The sequence below is a fragment of the Poecilia formosa genome, unplaced genomic scaffold (assembly GCF_000485575.1).
Source record: "Poecilia formosa unplaced genomic scaffold, Poecilia_formosa-5.1.2 Scaffold131, whole genome shotgun sequence".
In the NCBI taxonomy this organism is placed as follows: Eukaryota; Metazoa; Chordata; class Actinopteri; order Cyprinodontiformes; family Poeciliidae; genus Poecilia; species Poecilia formosa.
Window position 1 is genome coordinate 1,082,987 of NW_006800070.1, and position 23,428 is coordinate 1,106,414.

General features: G+C 40.9%; 1 protein-coding gene across 6 annotated transcripts in view; it reads left to right on the forward strand.

Moving 5' to 3' along the window:
- actn1 (actinin, alpha 1) overlaps positions 1–23,428 on the forward strand; it is a 60,542-nt gene that overhangs the window by 21,118 nt on the left and 15,996 nt on the right. For 3 of the 6 annotated variants that reach the window (XM_007561880.2, XM_007561878.2, XM_007561879.2), the window contains exons 2-8: positions 11,232–11,346; positions 12,063–12,182; positions 16,390–16,476; positions 17,021–17,108; positions 20,712–20,790; positions 20,936–21,017; positions 22,106–22,191. In XM_007561880.2, coding sequence (XP_007561942.1) covers positions 11,232–11,346; positions 12,063–12,182; positions 16,390–16,476; positions 17,021–17,108; positions 20,712–20,790; positions 20,936–21,017; positions 22,106–22,191 — 657 coding nt within the window. Of the gene's footprint in view, positions 1–5,110; positions 5,159–11,231; positions 11,347–12,062; positions 12,183–16,389; positions 16,477–17,020; positions 17,109–20,711; positions 20,791–20,935; positions 21,018–22,105; positions 22,192–23,428 lie in introns of those variants that run through there. The other 3 variants (XM_016676250.1, XM_007561881.2, XM_016676251.1) reach the window with 2 other exon arrangements.

A 23,428-nucleotide genomic window follows, 5' to 3' on the forward strand; every position in this document is an offset into this window, starting at 1 on the left:
CTGAATTACAAATTTATTTGATAACTCTGCACCAGCACAGCACATTTACAGCTTCACAAGCAACATCAAATGTAAAAAAAAATTAAACTTTAATGTATTGAGTCGGTGCAATTAGGAGTAAAACAGCCAGTGTAAAAATAAATAAACTGAAACTGACAAAAACATGTAAAAATAAACTGCAACAAACCCTCTTTTCAACTGGTTCAGAAAGTACAATTGGGAACTCTAAATATAATGTCAAATAAATAATAAAGCAGGACTTCGCACAGAGCACATAACCATAGAAATACACTGAATAGATCTGCCCTTATGGATTGGGCACATTGTCACCAATAGCAGATCTATAATTTGTTTAAAGTATCAGGACCAATACAGATATTAATATCTCCAGTCTTTATCAGGTCTGGCCTGAAAATTATGCAGCTGTATATACTTGTACACTTATTTAAAATTAATATAGATTTTTTTTATTGATATGGGATGTTAATATTGGTCCAAGTTTTCATGTTGTTCTTCATTAGGTCTCTTCCGTAAAGCCGCCTTGCAAACGGCAAGTAGCTCATGTTTGCTTGTTGAGTTTTTATTGCCATAATAAGCAACAACCTAATTTTTTCTGTCCAATTACATAATGTGCATCAGTTATGGATAGAGACGATCTATTCCTGGCTTCAAGTTATTTGCTTGTGAGGCTGATCACACATGAGTCCCTAATGAACATTCAAACGAGTCCCGCTCTCTCCCTCCGTCTTGATGGTCTTATCCCCGGGTGTTTTTGTGGAGTCGTTCCTTCCTCTGGCATTAGCTTTTCTGTTGCCTCCCACTCAAGTTTGCTGAAATGGATTTAGTGTTTTAAAGCCTCTCTGCTTGCCAGATGCATGGAGCCACGGAGCGGCAGTCTGCAGAGGCTTCAGACAGCAGTTTGGCTCTTTTCCCCGCTGTGCCTCCTAAGTGAAAACAGCAGTAACGAGCATCTCAATATGCTGGCTCCCCGCCCGGCTTCATCTGGTCTGCTTTCTGGGTGACGGCCTCTACGGAGCGCTCTACTGCAATAACTATAACAGAAATCTTAATTTAATTCACCTTCAGTTTGACGAGTTAACATATTAAGTGCATGTTTTAAGTATGACTTTAGTTAAGAAGTGTGCGCTGTGATTTGGTTGTACGATGCGTTTCTGATGCATTAAGTTGTGTTAAATTGGCCATTAAGACTTTTTAGCTAAATCTGAGTCTTCCGGTGGAAAAACTATGAAATGAGAAGAGTAACATCATAAATATTTTTCTAACTTTTCTGCTTTGAGTGATTATTGTAGAAGTTGCGGCAACAATCTTACATTAGCGATGGTCACGGGTAGCGTGGCTAGCCTTTCTAAAACGCCTCTCTAAGTGTGTATTTGCTACAGAATACCTTGCAGCCTCGTAGGACCGCTTTAGTTTCCAATCAGAAAGTCGCCGGCGACTGATTTATCGGTGCATCATCAAGAAAACCCTTGAGAACTTCAACTGTTTGTTTAAGATGATAGTAGAGACAGACTGTCAACATCTCAAGGAGAGCCAGGTTTATGCTCTGTTGAGTTTCTGTTGCGTCCTCAGGTTTGAAAACACAAAATATCTAATTATAAGTTGTAAAATGACAACATTTTATGCTGAATATGTGGCCTGGTGGTTAATTTTGTAACTGATGAACTAAATTTAAACATGATCCTCTACACTGGACACCGGTTCCAACTTATCTGAAAGCATTTTCATTCCAGACCAGTACTGAAGTACTACTTTAAGCTGAATTATTTTAATCTCTTATCATTTAATAGCGGCCCACCCATGAGACAAGCACAGCATTCTCTGTAGTCGCCTTCTTTTCATCGAGTGGGCCTTTTTAAATCTGAGCAAACTCCTGCGAGGCTCGTTTGTTCGGTGAACTTCGATGCACTAATCCATCACTTATCGCAAAATCATCTGGGAGTCTTGGATGGAGCAAAGTGTTAGCAGCTCAGCTTTTCCTGGCTCACAGCACTGTTTCCACACACACACATACACATACACGCACACACACACACCCCTGAGTGAAATTGAGGCAGCATAAATAGACTTAACAGGAGAGGGAACTGGATACTTTACCTCTTTGGGATGCACAGAAGTGCAGTTGCTTTTCAACTCATCTCGACTGTGTTCGACTTTTTTTTTTTTTTTTTTTTTTACGGCTCCAGTTGTGGGCAGTGATGTCGTTTAGAGTCGTCGTGTCCCGTTTGACCGTTTTAGTCGCGCGTTTTGGCCAGAACATTAAGATAATATTGTCCTAGACGTTGCCTTAGCAGTTTCGGCGAGGCTTCGATGCGCCCTTGGAGGCTCTGAGTTGGAAAGCTCGGGCTTGAGAAACCGACTGCAGTGCTGAAAACCTCCTTCCTGTGTCAGAAACTCTGCCAGCGACGTCTGCCTCTCCTCTCCTGCCTGAACTCGTCTGCCTGCCTTTGTGTTCGGATATGGCAGGGCTTAGACTCAGGAGCTGGGCCTTTTTTTTTCTCTTTTCATTTAAAGGATTGTACTAATATGGAACTGGCAGAGAGGCAGGAAATATTTTCCTAACTGAGGCTGATTAGTGGAGAGGCAGGGAGCGAGGGGAAAAAGGCTGGAGAAGAGAGACAGGTGGGAGGCAGAGAGTTCATCTGCACATTAAAAGTTATATCACAAAAATAGGTTGTAGATTTATTCATTAGTAAATTATTTTTGTTTTTGTGCAATCAGGAAAGTGCATCAAGAGGAAATGTGCCACAAGACTTTACAGCTGATCGACAAGATTTATGTGAAATGACATAATGAGGGATATGCGTAACTACGCTAACAGTTGAGGTTAATTTTACCTTTTTGAATGTTTTTCTCTTAAACTGGCAACAGGAAAAGAAACAATAGATCATGAGATGAGGTAATACAGTCTTGAGTTATAACAGCTACATGAGGTGAAGTTTTAGCAGTACTTCAGCTGGCTTCTTTTTTAAATTTTTTTATTTTTTGCAAACAAAATAAACATTTTCACAAACGAGAAGCTATTTTTTTTAAACCACCTATATTTATTTTGTATAACAATCCAGTCTGGAGTGTCTGTGTATTTTAGCTTTTATGCTCCTTTTGACAAAAATCACTGGAAATAGCCATTTTTGTGTTTGCAAATGGAAAAGGGTTTCACAAATATTAAGTTATATTCATAAAGAATCTCTGTTCTAGTTTTTACTTCAGTCACTGAAAACTTAAAATCTTTAGTTTTTCACTGATGAGAAGCTTTGAGGAGAATGGAAGTTGGTGTTGCTAGCGGCTAACGCTAATACTTAGAAATGATTCACATGTCTACATGACGGCATTAAAAACTCTTTACAAGAACAGTTTTATATATATTTTTGTTGAAAAAGTAAAAACTTTCAGGAATAACATTTTATGAAGAATTATGTAAATCTAGAAAAGAACTTGGATGTTTACTGCAATTATTATTTTTGAACTACAGATGGTCAGAAAGTCCAGAGTAATTAGAAAACGGTAAAATGACTCCTTAGCTTAGCGCTATTAAAAAAAAACAAAACTCCAAGCTACTTGTGAAATTTTCATGTTTTGTGCCACTTTGTCACGTTTTCTATTTTTCTAAAGTGCACCAAACGTATTACATCACAAAATATTCAAAAGTAGTGGGTTTTCTTAATGTCAGCGAGTCGCGTAGTTATTCTAAATAACCATAAATACAGAGTGTCAAGCTTAAAACGCACACTGTCATATTGGGTGAACGGCTCACACTATAAGCTTAGATTTACTTTACCAGGCAAAATCACATGATAAAACCAACTGGCTAAAATATTAATACACCCCTAATGACTACAAATAGTTCAAATGGAAACCTTTCATATGAATTGAATTGTACCTTAAAGTACAATTTAAGAGGATTCTATCCTCTGGTAAAAAATCTTTGTATTTTACATGATCAAATGCTAGTTTTTTTCTGAATGAAGCTGATACAGGAATCACAATACACGGCTGACCGTCCCAAAATAACCGAGTAGGATTTAAACACCAGATCACTCCAAATTACTGGGTGAGGCTCTCTGTGGGTAGCAATCAACAACAAGGTTAGTACTTAGCAGCGTTTCATTATCTATAAATTAATGCAGTCAAATGAAAGTCAAAACTATTTGTGAAATGGTTTCAATCGACTTCGTTTTAGGTCTTTTTTTCCCCTGTTACGTGTTGCTTAATGTCACTGAAGCCGTATCTCTCTTCGCCGTGTCCTCCTCACTGTTTACCCATTTCAAGGACACTCGGCGCGTTCCACTTTCTCCATGATACTGGGGCTGAGCAGTTTTCCTGCTGAAGAATCGGCTGGAGTCAAACATGAGATGCAAGCGGAGCAAAAATTGGAAATAAATCACCGGAGCAACTAGCAGCTTTGTTTTTAACTGTAACAAGATCTTGGGAGTTAACACAAAGGTTTTGGAGTGAATGCTTGGAGATGAAATTCTCATTTTTAAAACTGCAGCCTGCAGAGTTCAACATCTACGGGTATTCGATTTGTCTTTTTAAGCAGACAGAAATACACCAAATAACTCAGGCAGTGAAAGTTGAAGTTGTTTCTTACTGTGACTCCACTTTTTCTGATAGTTTGTTGCCATGAAATCAAACGTATTCAGATGATCCATGGTTGAATTTTGGTTGAGTGTAAACTGAGTGAAATAAGAAGAGCGAGTTAAATCGAGTAGCTGCCTTAGTGTTTCAAATAAGATGCATCTTATTCAATTTATTGCGATCCTATTTTCTCTTTAATTAGCAGTAAATGAATGTTCCTGCTGCTGGAGCAGTGAGGCTAGCTGTAGCCTCATTTAGCTGCTATGGGGGAAAAAACCCATTGAATTTAATGATGCTGATGGACAACTTTCCCGAAAGATGATACTGAGCAGGTTCCTTCCTCTCATCACCCCTGTTGTTTTTATAGCCCGCCTCTGTTCTGGGAGGCTGAGACCAGAGAAAAAGAGGAGGCAGTCAAGAAAAAAAGAGCGAGAGAGAGAGAGAGAGAGAGAGGAGACCCTGAAAATATACGATCCTGCAGTTCCTCCCACAGAGCAGCAGCTGTCCTGCTTTTGCTTCGCTCCATCACATGGCGCACGGCTGGAGCAGGAATGGATTGTGTGTAAGCTGCAACATTTAAGCTTTGTTTTCAGGCAGCGAGCAGCCTGCAGGACATGCTAGCAGCTCCGACATTCACAGCACACGCTGTACCGACACACAACTACCAGGACAACACAGTCACACACGGAGTTCACAGGCTGCACTAACGCTGCTGCGTTCGTCATTCATACATCAAACAGTTTGGTGTTTTAAGGTGCGTCCATTCATACGCACACGTGTGTTTTCAGGCCTATTGATGTGATCAGCTTTCACTGGCATCCTGCTGCTGAACCAGTGACGACGATCATCACACAGAGAAACACATTAGAAACTAATGGCTCTGCTCACCCCCAGTCCTGCTATACAGTTGGTGAAGTATTATTATTTCCACATACAGTTCAGCTCAGTTATTCATACCGATTGCTGATTTAGGCTTAAAATTATTTCCATTCAACCAAGAAGCTTGTTTCTGCAAGGCATCTATTATAAAACAGTAAAACATTGTGGAGGGTTTATCAGTTCTGAGGAAAAAAAATCAGTTTTTAATTAAAACTTCCAAGTAGAAAATTATTTTTATTCTTCTCAATAATCAGTAGAATTTCGTTCCTATGATTGCTGAACAGCTATTTGTCATTTTTGCTGGTATTTTGGATGTTTATCATTGTTGACCATGATGTTTTTGCGTTTGGAAAGCATTTCGCCAGCGTCTTAATTAGGGATGTACAATACTGGATTTTTGGTCGATATCCGATATGCAGATATACTAAAACTCATTTGGCCGTTAACCGATATCAGTACCGATATTTTTTTCTTATAACTACTTTCTGAAACTATTAAAATACTGCATGATCTTTCTCTGTTTAGCCTTCCAGACCTTTATGTCTTCGTAGACAATATGAGTTCCTTTAAATCACTTTCTATACATATTTAATGATACTAAAAAAAGTCAACTTTCAGTCTTCTTCCAACAGTAGCAGCTTCTACACTGAAGAGTTTTCTGTGGTTTCTAATCAGGGCCTGTGAAGTAAAAACTCAAAGGATTCTCTTCCGTTAAGTATCTTTAGAAAGGGCGAGAGCCAGCCGTTGAATTGGACTTTGTGTCCCCGAGGTAAGAAGCAATGACATGTGAGATGCCTCATGTTGTGTGTTGATTTATCTCCACACATCAAAACTCACAACGATGACAATCCCCCAGCAACTTCTTCTGCTTAGTACATCCAGGCCCTCTGTACGGCTAATGAAAACGCAGCTCTCAAGGGGCCGTACTGTTACGGTCTGCTACAGCAGCTAATGATCTTCCGTTTTGATGATCTCTTGCTAAACCACTCTACAGCAATCTGGGACAAAAACTGCACAGGATTGTCAGGGTTTATTATATCGAGTACCAAGATTTTCTGCAAAAATGCTTCTTTCTGTTTCAGACTAGCCACACAGATAAAACTCCTGCTTAATGTAACAGAGGGACAGGGTTGTTGTTTTTGTAAAACTGAGTCTGGGTTGGTGGGTACAAGCAGACTGCTTGCTTTGTGTTTTTATTTAAACTGGTTTCAAATAATGATGACTTAAAACCGTTCATTATTAAACTTTTGTTATAGAGTCTAAGATTCAGGACAGAGTTAACATTGTTGCTTGCATGTTGTTATAATTCCATTTGGGTGTCTGCTGTTTCTCGAAACAGCCTAAGTGCTTAAAAAAAATAAACACAGAGATGCTTTTTATCAATAAAGTTCATGTTTTAGTGTTAGGAAAATAAGCTGTTTCAAAAACGGATCTAATCAGCAGACACTACCCTTCATCTAGCAATCCCAATGAAGCCTAGCCTGTCACCTAGCAACCCAAGCAAACCTTAGGTATCGGTGTATGTGCTGTACAATGGCTGCTGGAAAAGATGAGGGTTTTGTTGTTGACTTACTGCCCAGAAACCACTTTCTGCATTTTTGTCAGCTGTGCAGGAGGCCCCACTTTTTCTTTTCAAAGATTGTGCATCTGTTTGCAGTTGTTTTAAAATCTCATTATCTAAAATGATTTTCTGCAAAAAACAAAAAATAAAAAAAATAAAAATGTAATGGATATGTTTTGAATAGCCCACAGGCCTATCCTAACCTGTTCAAGGAAGCATAATAGGTCACCTTTAACTCTGTTTTTGAGGAACACTTTTCACATTGATTGGCAGAGCAGTGACTCAGAACCGTGTCCTCATCATGAGAGAAGTGCAGAACACCTGAAGGACTGCGGGCCTTAGTGTCTGGGGGTCATGTGACACTGCAGGTGGCTGGCAACCTGGACCGTGTGCTGCTGCCAAGGTCCACAGTGACCCAGAGAGCTGGACGAACTGCAAGAGCGGTGGCTGATTCTTCAGGAGAGGAGGCCTGTCGTCCTGCCTGAGAGAGCCAAACTCCTCCTTTCAGCACATTTAACGAGCTAACATTCCTTCTGTGAACTTTTACTCGTTTTCTCAGTGCTTATGTTCTTTGCTAGCTGTGACTCAGAGCCTTGAGTAATTTTCGTCTGTCTGGTCTCATTAAAGATCACAGTATCCTTTGATATGAAGCAGGTTAGCTTTTGCATATGATGCATTTGAATAAATTACAGCACAGATATGTTGGTGTCCTGGGACTTGTAAAATGAGCTTTTAATGCAAACTCAAACATTTTTTAGTTGTCCAACATTTGATTTGAGGATATTTGTTAATAAAAATCCCATATTAAGATATTTTAATTAAATCACTTGTGGCCATCCCTTCTCCTTGTACTTTCTCTTAATTGTCCCTGTTCTTCCCTCTTTAGTTCGTCCCACAGGTTTTGTCTTTATGCTTTGGATCATTGTTGAAATACCCAATTTTTTTTCAGTTTTGTGAGAGAATCTACCAAATTTTTGTTTAATGTATTCTGGTATTTCAAAGGTTTCAGCCACATGAACCTCCTCAAGGAACAAAAGTAGTTTTTCCTGGTTCTTCGCTTCGTACAGAGGGTCTGGACTATTGGCTGTTGAGAAACAGTTGGTTGCTGGAAGCGTTGACTCTGAAGTATTAAACATTTGGATGTTAGAGATTTTACCCAATCTCTAACATCTGGTGGTGATGTTTGAAATATGCTAGCCCAATTGTGAAGGAAGCTGCGCTATGAAGCTTATTGGAAATTGCGTGTGCTGTAAACAACTGTCCTCAACTGTTCGGCACTGAAGAGAGAAGTGCCGATCTGTGCAACAACTCAACGTCATCGTTCACAACTCTATTCTGTTTTCTGATAGGCCAAAATAAAATTCCTCCTGAGAAATTTAGCTCAGTGAGAGGAATCCCAAATGGAGCACTGAAGGGAGATGAGAATCAAGTGGCATTGCACAGGAAATCAATGGCAAACGTCATTGAGAAAGTACGGTCACATTCCCCGTCTCAATGTGACCTTGCTAAAGGCACTCTGGCTTCCATTCAGTCTAAAAACATGTTTATGCGTTACTGTTGGTACGGAGCGTCTCTGTGCTGCCCTGTGATGGATTGTCTCTCACTTGGTGACCATAGGAAGAAGTCAGCCGCCCCCCATACACCTCGCAACACAAATCAACACCCCACTCACGACCAAGCAAGGAGAAACAAGTGTAGACGACAGGATGGCACGTTGGACAATCTTCAGTTATTAAAACCTGTGAATGTTACCAACTCCCTCTGATTTTGAAGTGATTGTATATCTGTTTCATAGTGTAACCGCTGTGAATTAATCACATGATATGACTTTAAGACACCGGAGACGTAGTAGTCGTCTCTAATTTCCACTAGAAAACAGGAAATCCCTCTTAGGGTTGGTTACTGTTGTACCTTCTATTGAATTTAGTTTTTTTTTTTTTTTTTATTGTAATCCCTGTGACATCACCATGCATCGTTTCATATTATTGCCAAAACCCACACTGCTAAGCTGCTGAACAAGACTTTAGTCAACACTTCCTCATAGAGTAGGACTGCTCCGTATCAGTAGATGTAAATTACATCAATTAACATCTTTTGGAAACGCTAAATTGACTCGAATGATGTTCTCAAGGTTTGTGGAAGAGATGCCCACAGCACCACAGATTCTCTACTGTACTTAACAGCTGGCATGAGACGTTTCTTTACATCATTACCAGGGGTGCCAGTAAATGTGGCAGATGATTGGGTAGATGATGTTCTCAATTATATGGCATGCTTTGTGTACTCAGTGAAGCAATAGACTCATGCTGATCAAGAGAAATTTAATCATGAACCTGACCTTTTATGACCAGCGGTCAGCTCCATCTCAATACTTTAATTAGATTATCCTACGGTATTCATGCTAACTGCTGATGCCACGGCTCTGCTTTAATAGTTTAACATAATTGGCACGCTTCTAATGGGCTATTGATTGAGTACCTCTTTCCCCATTGGAGCCCGACTTAAATTATAAGCAGGGTGTGTTTGTGTTTGCAGAAAACTCTGCTCTATTTCTGTCAGCCGTGCCCTTGAAGATAACACACCATGTAATCTGTCTGTTTTCCCCTCTATGATCCTGGGTAGCATCCAGAGAGTTTCCTCAAGCGTTTTCACTGGTAATATCCCCCCCCAAAAAAAAAAAAAAATCCACAAGGCTTGCACACATCTGAAACCCAGCTCTTCCCCACTTGAGTTTACTGATGGCCACCCCAACCTCACCCCTCTCCGTCTGTAACCGTGATCTCATTGCGGAACCGGTTCTCCGGTGGCTTTTTTTAAGTGGCCTTTCGTCAGCCAACAGTGGAAGCCAGCACTGCCTCTCGGAGAGACAGCGCTGGCTTTCATGTCCGCCTGGCTCCGCTCCTCCGGCTCCCCGCTGGAAACGTGCGGCCTGGTGTTTTAGACTCGGGGTGTAATTAACTCAGGAACTCATAAAGAGGCGTTCGCAGCAGGACCAGCGCTCATCGTGCCAGCTCCCGTTGGGCGGCGCAGACACCGCTGCAGATGTTTCAGAGCGGAACCGCAGCTCGCTACACCTGCTTCCTACGACACAATGAGTTGGTCCAATAAAAAAAATAAATGGTGGAATCAAGCTTGTTGGGGTTTTGCAAAAAAATTGTAAGAGTGATATAACGAGCTACTACTGAAATATACTAGGGCTGTTGTAAAATAATATTTTAGTAATCTAGTACTCTCGATTATTTTTATTATTAATCGAGTATTCGAGAAATCTCTGTCTCTCTCTTTCATCCGCTCACCTGTGTAAATACACCTGCAGCGCTCTTCCCATCGTTCGCTTTCAAACAATAACCACGCAGTTCCAGGAGGAGAGAGGCTGCCATACTCCAAGCATCCCACCAGTCCATTTAAAGATTCTTATCAGTCCCCTGAAAAACTGTTAAAACCCGTGAAATTTTACGGTGTTGTTGTTGGCATTTGGCACCACTTCTTTGCTTGAGTTGGGGGGGTTGGCCAAACCAATTATTGCCCGGGCGTTACCGGGTTGGCTTAATTATTAAACCTTATTTTACGGAGGTTAGGGGCCGGTTAATTTTTCTTTGGTTATTTTTATTATTTGGGTTCTTGGATTCCTTGGGGGATTCTTTTTGGCCTTAAATTTTCCATCTCAATGAGGGCTGAAATGATTAATCGGATCAATTGTGATTAACTATCAACTAATTTAGTAATTGATTAATTGTTTACCATTTTGTGGAAAATTGCATACTCAGTGCTGTTATGAAGCCAAAACTACAAGGAATATTTACACGTTGCATTTAAGATGAAAGTACATTAATCTGCAAACATGTTTTAGCTTAACGTAGTTCAAATCCACTAAAGGAATGCTATGCTATTGCATTCTGGGAAAAAAAAACATAACATTTTTATTTTCTTATTTGACAAGGAAGTGAATTATTTGCATATTTTACTGTGTTTTCTGATATTGTACTTATAAAGGCTTAAGTGATCTGTAGAACGTGCCACTTTATTTTTAATGCAGTTAATCATCAGATTAATCGATTAATAAAATAATCCTTAGTTACAGTTGAAATCTCTACAACAAGCCATTCGTTGATCTAGACCAGAGTCTGTATTGGCTGGTGGCAGACGAGCGTACTGATGGATTTTCTTTTCCCCTCCTTTCTTCCTGTTTCTCCAGACTTTTACAGCTTGGTGCAACTCACACCTCAGAAAAGCCGGCACGCAGATCGAGAACATCGAGGAGGACTTTCGGGACGGACTGAAGCTCATGCTGCTGCTGGAGGTCATTTCAGGTAGAGAGCCCCGTTCCTAACAGGATTAGCCGGATGCAAACCGTGCTGCCACCAGCTGCTTCAGGACAGATTGACGAGGATAGTTTGACATTTTAGAAGTTTTTAGATTTCTTATTATGCGTTTCTGCTCTTGTTTGATTAATCAACCGATCAGCCTGCATTAGTGTTAAGTCGAGCAGAAAGGGCTGAGCTCTTGTTGATGTTAGCGATGTTTTTTTTTTTAGCTTCAGATGGATCCAGCACTCACAACAGGAATGCTGCGTTTTTACACTTCAGGAAATTAAATTTTTATTTTCTGTTTAAAAAAATTTAATTTCTTTATTCATATTTTGTAATATGTTTCTAATAGTGTCTAAAATGAGCTTAAATGTTTAGATGAAAACATTCAGAATAATTCATTACTAAAATAATAATTAGTCGTAGCCCTTAATATGAATAAAAGCTTGGAATATGTTGCTCTTTTTGCAATATTCTGCATAATTTTGAATCGTATAAATCAACATTTTTGATGCATTACAGTTTATTCAGATGCATCTGTAAAGGCTGTGTTTTCAAATCAATCTATTTTCTTATTTCTAGTTTAAACTTATGTAACAGGAGTGTGTTAGCATAGTAATTAACACCGGCACACATTCAAAACTAGGTGGGAACAGTTCCCTGGTTATGTTTCTGAAAGCCGAACCATGTCGTCATCAGCGCTGCATTTCTGGTTCCAGGTGAACGCTTGGCCAAACCAGAAAGAGGCAAGATGAGAGTCCACAAGATCTCCAACGTCAACAAAGCACTCGACTTCATCGCCAGCAAAGGAGTGAAGCTGGTCTCTATCGGAGCAGAAGGTAAGCGATGCTGCAGAGAAAGAGATGAAGATCCTACGCGTTTCTCTACAGCTGCTCAGTTTTTCACTTAGATTGTCCACGAATGACTCTAATAAGGCCAAACAAATCCACAACTACTGTTCTGATGTAAAAACAAAACAAAACGTCCTGTACCATGTTCCCTCTCTCTCCCTCGTTACCATGGCAGAGCTGGTGGCTGCTGTGCTGTTTAATGAGATCCTGACTGCAAACTGCAAAGTCTTGTGGCAGTGTCGCTTTTGCCTTTGCTGCACTTTATTAGAGTAGATCTCAGGATCAGCAAATCCCCCTCAGGAGCCCAGAGGCTCCTCGTCGTTTAGCGCAAATAACGTCCATCCTTCTGCCATGAGAGGCTAACCAAGTCTTTAACTGCACAAACGCTGCACTTCTTTCCTGCCGCCCACCGTCACAGCCTGGCATACGTCCTCTCACACATTGGGGAGTGACAGAAATTGCGTTTCACTTCAAGCGAGCAACATTCTCACGGGTTTGTTTAAATGAATTGCTTTAAACAGTTTGTTTTCTTGAGTTTAATGAATGGTTGGGATTAATGCTGCAGCATCAAATCCCGCTGTGAACTGAAAATGTGTCGAGTTGCTTGAACATGGACCGTGTGGGATTGTTGAGGAAAACAGCTTTGCTTACTCTGACGAATCCAGGCTTCAATGTCATTGGGTTGAGTTTTTTTTTTTCTTTTAAGTGAAAAACTGCAGACAGTTGCTTTTTTTATTGCGTGTCCTGTTCATGTGCTCCAAAGTCTAAGAGATGAATGTCTGCATGTGATTGCATCAGTCAGTGATAATTTAACAAACACGTAAGTGTTAAGTGAGGGGCTGAAATGATTAATCCTGTTGAATCAGTTATTGAAGTAATCGTCAACTAATTTAGTAATCGATCAATCGCTTGCTGGAGTATACAGACTGCAAAACATGCCATTCACTGAAGGAACAACACAATCCAGTAATTAAGACAAAACTGTGCAAAACAAAAATGCAAACATTTAAAAAAGACTTAAATAAATAAGCAATGCTTAGTCTGGCGGGGGCACAAGTAAAGCCTGGTGGCCCGCCAGGCTGATAATGTGCTGGAGGAAACTCTGTGTTCTAACCAGATCTGTACAAGCGGCAAGTCTAGTTTCCCCCGGTTCACTAAAGGAACGCTGTTTCATCTGAGGCAATAATATGTTTATTTATTATTTTAAAAAAGGAATTGAGCTGTTTATTTGCATTTTTTATGTATTTCTAATATTGTATAAAAAGTCTTAAGTGATTAATTAGAAATCTGCGCAGTGTAACATTTGTTTAATAATCGACAATAGAATAATCTATTAAAATGATCAGTATCGCCTTGCACAGCATTCACATTTTGTTATGTTACACAGACTTCATCAAAATACTGCATAATGGTGAAGCAGATGGAAAATGATTCATTCTTCAGGTCCTGCCACAGATTAACTGGATTCAGCTCTAATGCCAAATTCTAACATAAATCTATTTTCATCCTAATCGCCTACATGTTTTGTTTTTATCTGCAAACTGGACCTTTTTTCTTATTTATTTTTTTTTGCTTTTTTTTCCCCCATATGTTGTTCTTACTACTCTTTTATGAAAGCCACATTTCTAGAGCTAATATTTGTCAGCAGATTCTTCCACCTGAGCTGTGGTTCTCTGCAGCTCCTCCAGGTTATTCTGAGCCTTTTGGCTCCAGCCCACACAACCGCACATCACTGACACAAACTACACATTTTCAAGATCAAAAATCCTCCTCTTTCATTTATTTCTTTTCCACATTAAAACCTTCAAATATTTGTAAGACCAGGCCAGAAAACCCTGACAACCTGCTTCTGATGCAGACTGGGTGGCGGCACCCTTGGACAAGCACCGGGTCGACCTTTTAATTTAAAGTGGCAGTACCTCCTGCCTTTGTGTCAAATGTAATAAAACAAGAAAAACATTTTCATGCCAATTTCTGATAATGGTGCTGCACTTAATCATAAAGATTAAACTATATTTTTTCTAACAAGTAACAGATTTTGAATGCCTTTTGGTTATAATTAAGAAACTGTTAAGAACAAAAACAAAAGCCGACTGTCATTTTCTCAATATTTTTGACCTGCATATTGAATCAGATCAGACAGTTTGAGTCGATTCCTGTCTAATGGCGCAGAGTGAGAAAAGGCTGTCGTCTATACGGACCGAGTGAAACACACAGAAGGCACCGGACGTGGTGGCTGCTGAGTTTGGGCGACATATAGGAAGATAAGTGCAAGGCAAAGAGCCAAGAATTGATTTTTGTAAGTGAAGTGTGGACAGAGACGTCCATTTAACTAAGAAATGCAAAGTGTGATGACGGGTAAGATGTTTAGATCCAGGTATAAACCACAGTGATGAGCAGAATCCAATAACTGAAGAGACTGTGCAGAAGCATTTATATAAAATGTGAATTAAATCAGTCACTTCAGAATGTGATGTTTTTTTTTTTTTTTTGCCTTTCAAAATGTGTTTGTGATCTGTAACATTAAAGCATGATTTATCTGTAAGGGGGCAAATACTTTATAATTACTCTGCAAATGCGGTTAAATGTCACAGTAACTGATTGATGACTGGAGGTTTTTTATTAGTGGTATAGATCAGTTAGTAAGAGAGGTGGGTTGTTTCAGTGTAATAAAATCAGACGAGCGTTGCAGACAGATTATCCTCCTGGTCATTCCCTCTCACTGTGGCCTTAGCGCTGGGATGAGACCAGATGACGGGTCCGGTCCTCCAAACGGACCAGGGGGGATGAAACGGAGGCAGAGGAGGGGTGTAGTTTCAAATCCCATCAGGTGGATTTCTGCTCGTCACTCATGTTCGTTTGAGTTAATCTGAACGTGATCTGCATGTGTCACCATGGAAGCGGCGCGCTTCACTTTTCCTGCACGCTAATTCGGCGTGAGCTGCCTTTCACGGCGCGTTACGTTTCCAGACATCTGACTGGCATCTCGCAGTCGGCTCATCCGTCATGGCTGAGCCGCCGCGCTCCGAGCCTGATTGGATTAGCGGGACAAACAAACGATTATCTGGAGGCCGGCAAAAGAGGGTGACATGGTAAAAGGGGATTCTCATAATGGACGGCACAGAGGTGGCTGGACCGTGGGCCAGTCTTCACAGCCAGCTGAGGTTCATCTCATCAGCTCTGTGCTCAGGCCTAGCTTCGCGCGCTTCCTCTGCTGAAACTGGATTTCTGTCTGCAGTCACCTGACTGAGCAAATTATTTAAGCGGCTAAAAACATCAGGGTGACCGTATCTGTGATATTGGTTATCTAGACTAGTTTGCTTTATTGAAATGTCATTTTATTTGACCTTCTACTAAATAGGTCTAAGTAGATTTTAGTGCTCAGTTTAATAGGTTTTCCTCTTTCTTTTGCAGGTAGTTCAGGTAGTTCATTACCCATTTGGGACCTGGAGCTAAACATTCACTGTGTCTTTAAATGTTTTAAAGGGGCAGCATTATGTAAAAGTAGCTGTTTGAGCTTTACATCATGTTATAACGTTATTCCCTCATCAAAAACAGACCTGGAGTGTCACTTTGATTCTTCCATGCATGTACAAGAAGTCATTTAATCTCCATGGCAACCATTCAGATGTGCAAAACGCCCGGGTGGACTTAGCTCCGCCTTTGAGATGCAGCTCCTCCTCAGAGCTGCAGTTTATGAGCTCCATTTTACAGAGCAGCCCTCTCCCTCAACCAGCTCCTTCAGACTAGCCAGCAGCAATTAGCAAACACCTGGTGGACCTGAGCATCTGCGGAGCTCATTATAAGAGATACTTCTCAATGCAACGCTGGTAAATGTGTTCATAGAGGAGCCATGTTGTGATGACTTTCTGAAAAAAGGAGGGGTTTCTTAAAGAGACAGAGGCCCAATTTTAAAGCGGCAAATTGCAAAGTCAAATTTCTTTTAAGTCATAATTAACACAGTTACTTGATTGTGCTGCAAAGTGGCACTATGTGCCTGGAAGACACATAATACTGCTCCTTAAAAGAAAATATATGTATTTTAAAGCTTATCCAAAGACGAAATAAATGTTTACCTTTCTCTTTTTTTGGATTGGTTTTTACCCAAAGATTGAAACAATCTAAACAAATCATCAACCTATAATATTAATAAAGGTGCAGATCCTAAAATGTCGCGGCTTCCTTTGTGTTTCAGAGATTGTAGACGGTAACGCTAAGATGACCCTGGGAATGATCTGGACCATTATCCTCCGCTTCGCCATCCAGGACATTTCTGTGGAAGGTAGTGTGTGCATTTTTAATTTCTGAAAAATGCTGGTTATGCTTGTGGCATCTGAGAATATTTCTTGCTCTGACATACTGAAAAGCCTCGGCACCGATAAGCCGTTACTGTGACGGTTTACTACATGAACGGGGGCGTTTGTGTCTTTGTTGTGTTTGGGGGACATTTTTCAATGTTTGTTGCTCATTTTGCTCGTCGTTTATTGAAAACGATCCCTGCCTTGGTCTCTAGGCCTTTTGTAAATTATAGCAAAAGTACTTTAATAACTTACAGTGAACGTCGTAGAGTAAACGTCCCATTTGGTCAGCCTTAATTTGTTTAGTCTGAGATTCTTTTGAGCGGTTAATTTCACAGCGTGGGAACAGCGCAGTACAAAACCCAGCTTTGTAACCGACGGTAACAGACAAGCACAAAACATCTGAGCCATTGCAGATCCTTCCTATTCTCTGTACCTCCACTTAATCCAGCACTAAACGGGGATTAGCCGAGTCGGTCGGCTGCAGGTTGGTCCGACTTCACAATGATCCCTTCTTCCCAACCACAGAGACGTCGGCCAAAGAAGGCCTCCTGCTGTGGTGCCAGAGGAAAACTGCGCCCTACAAGAACGTCAACATCCAGAACTTTCACATCAGGTAAAGTCGGAGGAACGTAACGAGACACAGAAGAGGCAATAACTCGCCTGCAGAGATTCAGGCACAGGGAAGCAGAAACGAAGTCAGCAGGGGTGTCGATTTTTAACTTTCTGTGCAGACTTACTGGAAGGTTGACTGTGGGCTGGGGGTCCTTTGTTTAATGTCTTCACTGTTTCCAGTTGTTTTAAAATAATGTTGAAAGAAGTCAATATAACTGTAAAATCTGTTCATTTTTTTCACCTAAAATAACCTCAGTGGTCTTTGAAACTCTACAGCTACACTTCAGCCTTTCTGGTGTTCATGTGCAATACATGAAAAACATTATTCAACCCCTCTGACTCTTTAAAAAAAACATTTAGTAACATTGAAACCACAAGTTCACATACATGTGATGTGAGTTTAGACGCTTTGCAGCGTGACGTCATACACGCAAGATCCCTCAAAAAAATGCTCACCTACGATGACTACCATTAATTTTAGCTGCCAAGTTGTCAACATACAGCGATAAATCTTAAATATACATGTGACATGTAAAAGACAAGGCGACACAGTGCTTTGCTACTAATTGTCAGTGCTATGACAAGTAGATAAAAAGGTCAAGAAAAAACTCTTTAAAAAACTGTGAGGAAGCAGAAAGGGGGTGAGTAATGCTAGCTTGACTTTGACAACCTCATCATGTAGCTGTGCTGTGGAATTCTGTGTTTCGGTTCAGTTACAAAAAAAATAAGAACAAAAAGCGACCTACATCCGGACTGACAGGTCATCATGGCAGGTGTTTAAATTAGCTCATCAACCACCACTGTGCTAGTTTAGCTTCCACAGCAGCAGCTAATCTAGAACAACAACCTGAATGTTCTGTTCTTTATGTGAGAAATGTCTGCTTGTCTTTTTTTGGCGTTGAATCTTGATACATTAGTAGCGTTGTTGTAAGTCGGTTGCTATGACAGCGAGTCTGCGTGTAGTGTAGCTACGCAGAGTACGAGTGGTTTTGAGTTGTTCTTTGGCGTTTTTTTCAGCATTAATTTTCTTTGCTCTGTCACTCTACACTAGATTAAATAATACCCAGATCTCATTTTAACAGAACTGTTCTACCGCTGCAGCGCGGCTATGGATGGCATGAAAAAGAATCATCTTTATGCCCTCCAGCGTTGTGCACATGCGTGAAATTTCCAGATGCAATCTGTGTTTGAATTCAGCCTCCCTGAGTCGATACTTTACTTTGTCAAACCTCGTTTCTTTGTCTTTACATCTGAGTCCTTCAGGGTAACGCTCTATAAGGTTTGCACATTTAGAAAGAAATTGTACCCACAGATTCACAATTAGAATTATGATGTCGAGACTTTGACTGAGCCACTCTGACTTGCGTCTTGATATAAACCCTGCTGTTGTCACTGTGGGTGTGTGTTTAGGGTAGCCGTTGTGTCGGAAGGTGAATCTCCGCCTCGAACATGTTTTCTTTCAGTATTGCTCTGTATTTAGCTCCATCTGTCTTCCCATGACCTCTGACCTGCCTCCCCTTCTCTACTGAAGAACAGCAAGCCCACAGCATGTCGCTGCCACTATGTGTCAACCTTCCACGTTTTGGTTTTAAGCAGGAAGTTTAATTTTGGCCTCATCTGATTGGAGCACTTTCTTCCCCGTGTTTGCTGGGCTCCTTTTCATTCTCTAAGTTCAGCATATGAATTTCAAGTATTTTTGGTCTGTCAAGATTTCAAAGGAAATTATTTTGCTGTGTGCCGTTAATCAGAGCAGAACTGAAAACAAGAATGAAGACCAGGCCTGTTCCTTTAAACAAGGCTGGTCAATAAAAAAAGAAAGAACGAAAGAAATAAAGAAAGATCAAGAATAAATAATTCGTGCATCCCAGAAATGTTAAACATTTATTTTAGTAACAGCACAGTCAAATCTGAAGGTGGGACTTGTTCGACTGGTGTCCGCTTCACAGAACACTCCCAATGCCTCCGTGTTGAATTATTGAAAGACGACCACTGCCACGCTCAGATGTGGATGAAAGCCGAGGCGAGACGAAAAGGTGGAGCTGAGGTCATTTCAAGTGAAGGTATAAACGGAGCGCTGGGAGGAAAAAAATGGATCGACTTTGATGTGGCCTTTCAGGGACAGATGATAGCTTTACATCTCAGTCAGGAGAGGCAGATGAGATCAGAGCCATTTTTTTTTTTTTACTGGAGCACTTCATGTGAAGTAGCCTTGTGAAAGATTCCCCCATGCAGCATGGAAACTTTTTATAGCAGGCGATGGGTGTAAATAACCCGTCTTTGTTGCCTCGGAAGCACAAAGCATCAATTTTTCACTTCTCCACATTGAGATGATGTAGTTTCTAAACAGACTGACCTTCAGAAGCAAAGATGCTAATCAATGAACCAAAAAGAGCAGAGCTAAAAATATGTCATCAAGACAAACAGGGTCCTGTTAGATGTCTGAGTTTTCTGCTTGATTCAGTTTTAATATGGATATTTTAAACTGACTGTCTGTAAATTCATCTTTTATAGTTTCATTAGCTGTAGTAGAAATATGTCGTATGACTGGGAGAAATGGTGGAAGCTAACAAGCTAATCAGATGTACGCCGTCTGTCTTAGGAAACATTAACTATTTAAAATGACTCAGAATAAAAAAAATTAAACAGAATAATACTATCAAAAGTCTACAACAACATCCCATTGCCAATTTTTGTGCTGTTTTTGTTCATGTAGCGTTAGCTTTGCATGAGCTAACAGCATCAGATCAGCTGTTACTCACCAGGCTGCTCCAGCTCTACCTAGGATGGATTTTGGATTATGCATAAGTTATGCAACAGTTTTAAATTTTATATGTCTGTGTGGTTTTTTTAGGTCTTGTATTTGTTTTGAGAAAATGAGAAAAGATTGCTAATTTTTTATTTTATTTTAGCCTTTCTCTTTTTAGCTATCAGTGACTGTATCATGAGTAGAGGCGACGCACCTGTTCTGTTTTTGAGGAAGAAAGTAGTTCCATCACGGGGAAAAGAACTGTACATATTGGAACCAAAGATTATTTTAAAAGGTTGCCAACATTTCCAAATCTAACATGCAGTGGTGAGCACCGCTAGCTAAAACATTTGTGGCGCTAACTCTAAAGCGCTAATTATAAATAATAGTTCCACCAACGCTAAAGTGCGATGCCAGCACAGTATTTAACAGAAGCTAATGCTAAAGCCCTCAGCTCATCCTTAAATGATGAAATAAGAGCACGAGTACAAAAGTCTCCTTAAAAATTGTGACAGTCGATAACGTTTTACTCCAAACATTGTTGTTAGCATGACCCATTAGCATCATTAGGTATGATCTGTTCTCTGATTAGAAAAATACTCAACATGAGTCAAACTGAATGGTGAACGGTAAGATCTCCTTTAGTCGTGTTGTCTAGGGGAGAGACGGTATTAAACAGACATGGACAGAGCCAAGTTTAGAAAGAGCATGTTTTGGTTTGCACTGGTCATGTTCTCTTTGACCAGTGCAAAGAGAACATGAATTTATTGGCAAGTTCTTAGCAGCAATTTCTGACTCTTTTTTTTATGTTTTTCTCATTTTTCTCCTCACCAAAGTTTCTCCACTCTGCTTTTTCAGCTGGAAGGACGGCTTGGGCTTCTGTGCACTCATTCATCGACACCGTCCAGAACTCATAGACTACGGGAAACTGCGCAAGGTGAGTGAGTTTACTTACTTCCCTAAAGCTACACCAATAATTCAGGAAAAGCCTGCTGACCTAAAAAGTGGAAAATCTTGAAGCAGTTTTTTTTTTTTTAACCTAAAAGCTGAGTTTAACGGTCACTATGGTCTGCTTTTGACAGGATGACCCCATGACCAACCTGAACACAGCCTTTGACGTGGCAGAGAAGTACCTGGACATCCCCAAAATGTTGGATGCAGAAGGTGAGCTGGGGGGAAACTCAAATTGTAAAAGAATGAAAATGAAACCAGACAATTTCACACAGTAGAAAACCAAAACATGCTCTTTCTGAAGAACCGTTTAGCCGGATAAAGGTTCATAGCAGGACAAAGAGGTCACAACAAGTCAAATATTCTTTTTTTATTATACTTTTTATTCTGAAATCTGGCAGCCATGCTCTGCAGAGGTGCGCACAATGAGCCAAGCTTCTTTAAAAGTTTACCATCGAGTCACGCCACCTGGCTCTGAGTTGGTTGCGTTTAAAAGTATTATTCACTCTCAGCAACAACGACTGAACAAAAACCAGAGTGAATGAAGCTGTGAGCTGGAATGTCTTCGTCTCTCATGTCTACTGACTTTTCCACATTTTGGATCGCCACAAACTTCAACATATTTTATTGGAATTGCACCACAGATACTTGATTAGATTTGGATCTGGGCTTTGAATAGACCATTCTGACACATAAATGGGCTTCAATCCAAACAAATCCTTTGTAGTTTCATGTCTATCCTCGTAATATTCGACTGTATGCTTGTAATTTTATTTTCTTAGCATGGCCCTAATACTCAGTTGTAGAATATAAAGGTAAGCCACACTTTTCAGATCTCTAAACAACAACAACAAACAAAATGTGTCTCTTTCATTTCCCTTCACAGTTGTGCACCATGTGTTAGTTTGTCACATAAAATCCCAATAAAATGTGCCGACACTTGTGGTTTTCTTGGTGCAATGTCTTGTAATGAAGCTGGGCTTCCTCTGCTGTCTGAAGGAGCATGTTTTGGGGTTTCATGTCACAGCTGTGCACACAGTGCGGATATTTTCTGCGGAATGTAAACAGGCGCTTCTCTTTCGTACAAATAAACGAAGCCTGGCTGACGTCAACGCTGCATCTCCAAATACGGTTTCCTCTTGTGCGTAGCTGGGAAGGACAAAGTCAGGATTCAGACCTTCACCTCTGGTCTGTTTTGCTCTACAATTAACGTGATGAGCTCTACTCCTAGTTCCTGCATTTGCCTCCCTCATGCCCCTCCACCCCACATCCGCCCTCCTGACCTCCTCTCTTCCCCACAGACATTGTAGGCACTGCCCGTCCGGATGAGAAGGCCATCATGACCTACGTCTCTAGCTTCTACCACGCCTTCTCAGGCGCCCAAAAGGTATCCTGGATGCAGAGTCCTACCCTCTCCTCCCTTTTTTCCCCCCCTACCTGTCTGTGCGCGCGCGCGTGTGTGTGTGCGGGTGTCTCTTAACAGTACTCTTCTCTCTGCAGTGCACAGCGCTCCTTTACTTTCCGCATGGTTCACGCCACCACAAAATGCATGATGGGACTTCGTCTTGTGTTGTCAGAGGCGATGAGCGCAGGCGGGCCTCCAGTCTACCTTGTTGTTTTGCCAGTCGTTTCGAGTTTCCTCTCGCCGAAACGGAAAGCCGAGCGGCGCGCCTCTGATCTGCATGACGCCGATTGTCTGCAATAGCCAACCGCGCAGTTGACACAAATTCGCCTGAAGTCTCTCGCCGCCGCCGGAGGGGAAACGTACCCGTTTAAACAGACAGCTCTGTTTAACCTCCAGAGCGACGGCTCGACTCGGGAGCGGAGGAGTGAGCGAAACAAAAACTGGCATTTCAAAGTCAAAACAGCGAGGCTTTAGTGGGTTTTAATGGCCGTGGCCCGTCTGGTTTCAGTGTTTCTGTCAGTCTTCCTGCTTCTCTAAGAGAAAGACTGGCCGGGTAATGAATAACGGTTTTCTCTGACAGCTGCTGTAATCCCAGCAACTCTTTTAAGTAAGTCAACTAAAACAAGTCGGTGTTTATAACCAAACTGAGAGACGTCAGACTGCAGCTGGACACTTGAAGGCATCACCGATCAGCGTTAATGGGAAAAGATGGAGTCGCCTTAATTGACTTAAAGGGGCAGTGTTATAAAAAAAAAATCAACTTTGAGCTTTACATCATGTCTTAGTGTTATTCACTCATTCAGAAAAATAAATGGAGTGTTGCCTTGATTCTTTTATATATGTCCATGGCAACCATTCAGCTGTGCAAAACGCCTGGGTGGACCTAGCCCCGCCTTCAAAAATGAAGCTCCTCCTGAGAGAAGCAGTTTCCAGGTTTCCAGCTCGCATAGCTTTCCCCCTGTTGTCACTCCCCCACCTGGCTCCTTCAGACTAGCCTGCGACAATTAGCAGGTGGAACTGCTGAGCTCATTATAGGAGCTGCTTCTCAGTGCAACGCTGATAAAAACGTTGTTAAAGGGTCATTAGTGGAGCCATGTTGTGATGACTTCCTGAGGGTGGAGATTCAGAAAGAGTTTCTTAAAGAGACAGAGGCCCAATTTCAAATGTTTTTAAAATCCTGTTTCATATGTATAGCATTCTTATAACAAATAAAGTTAAC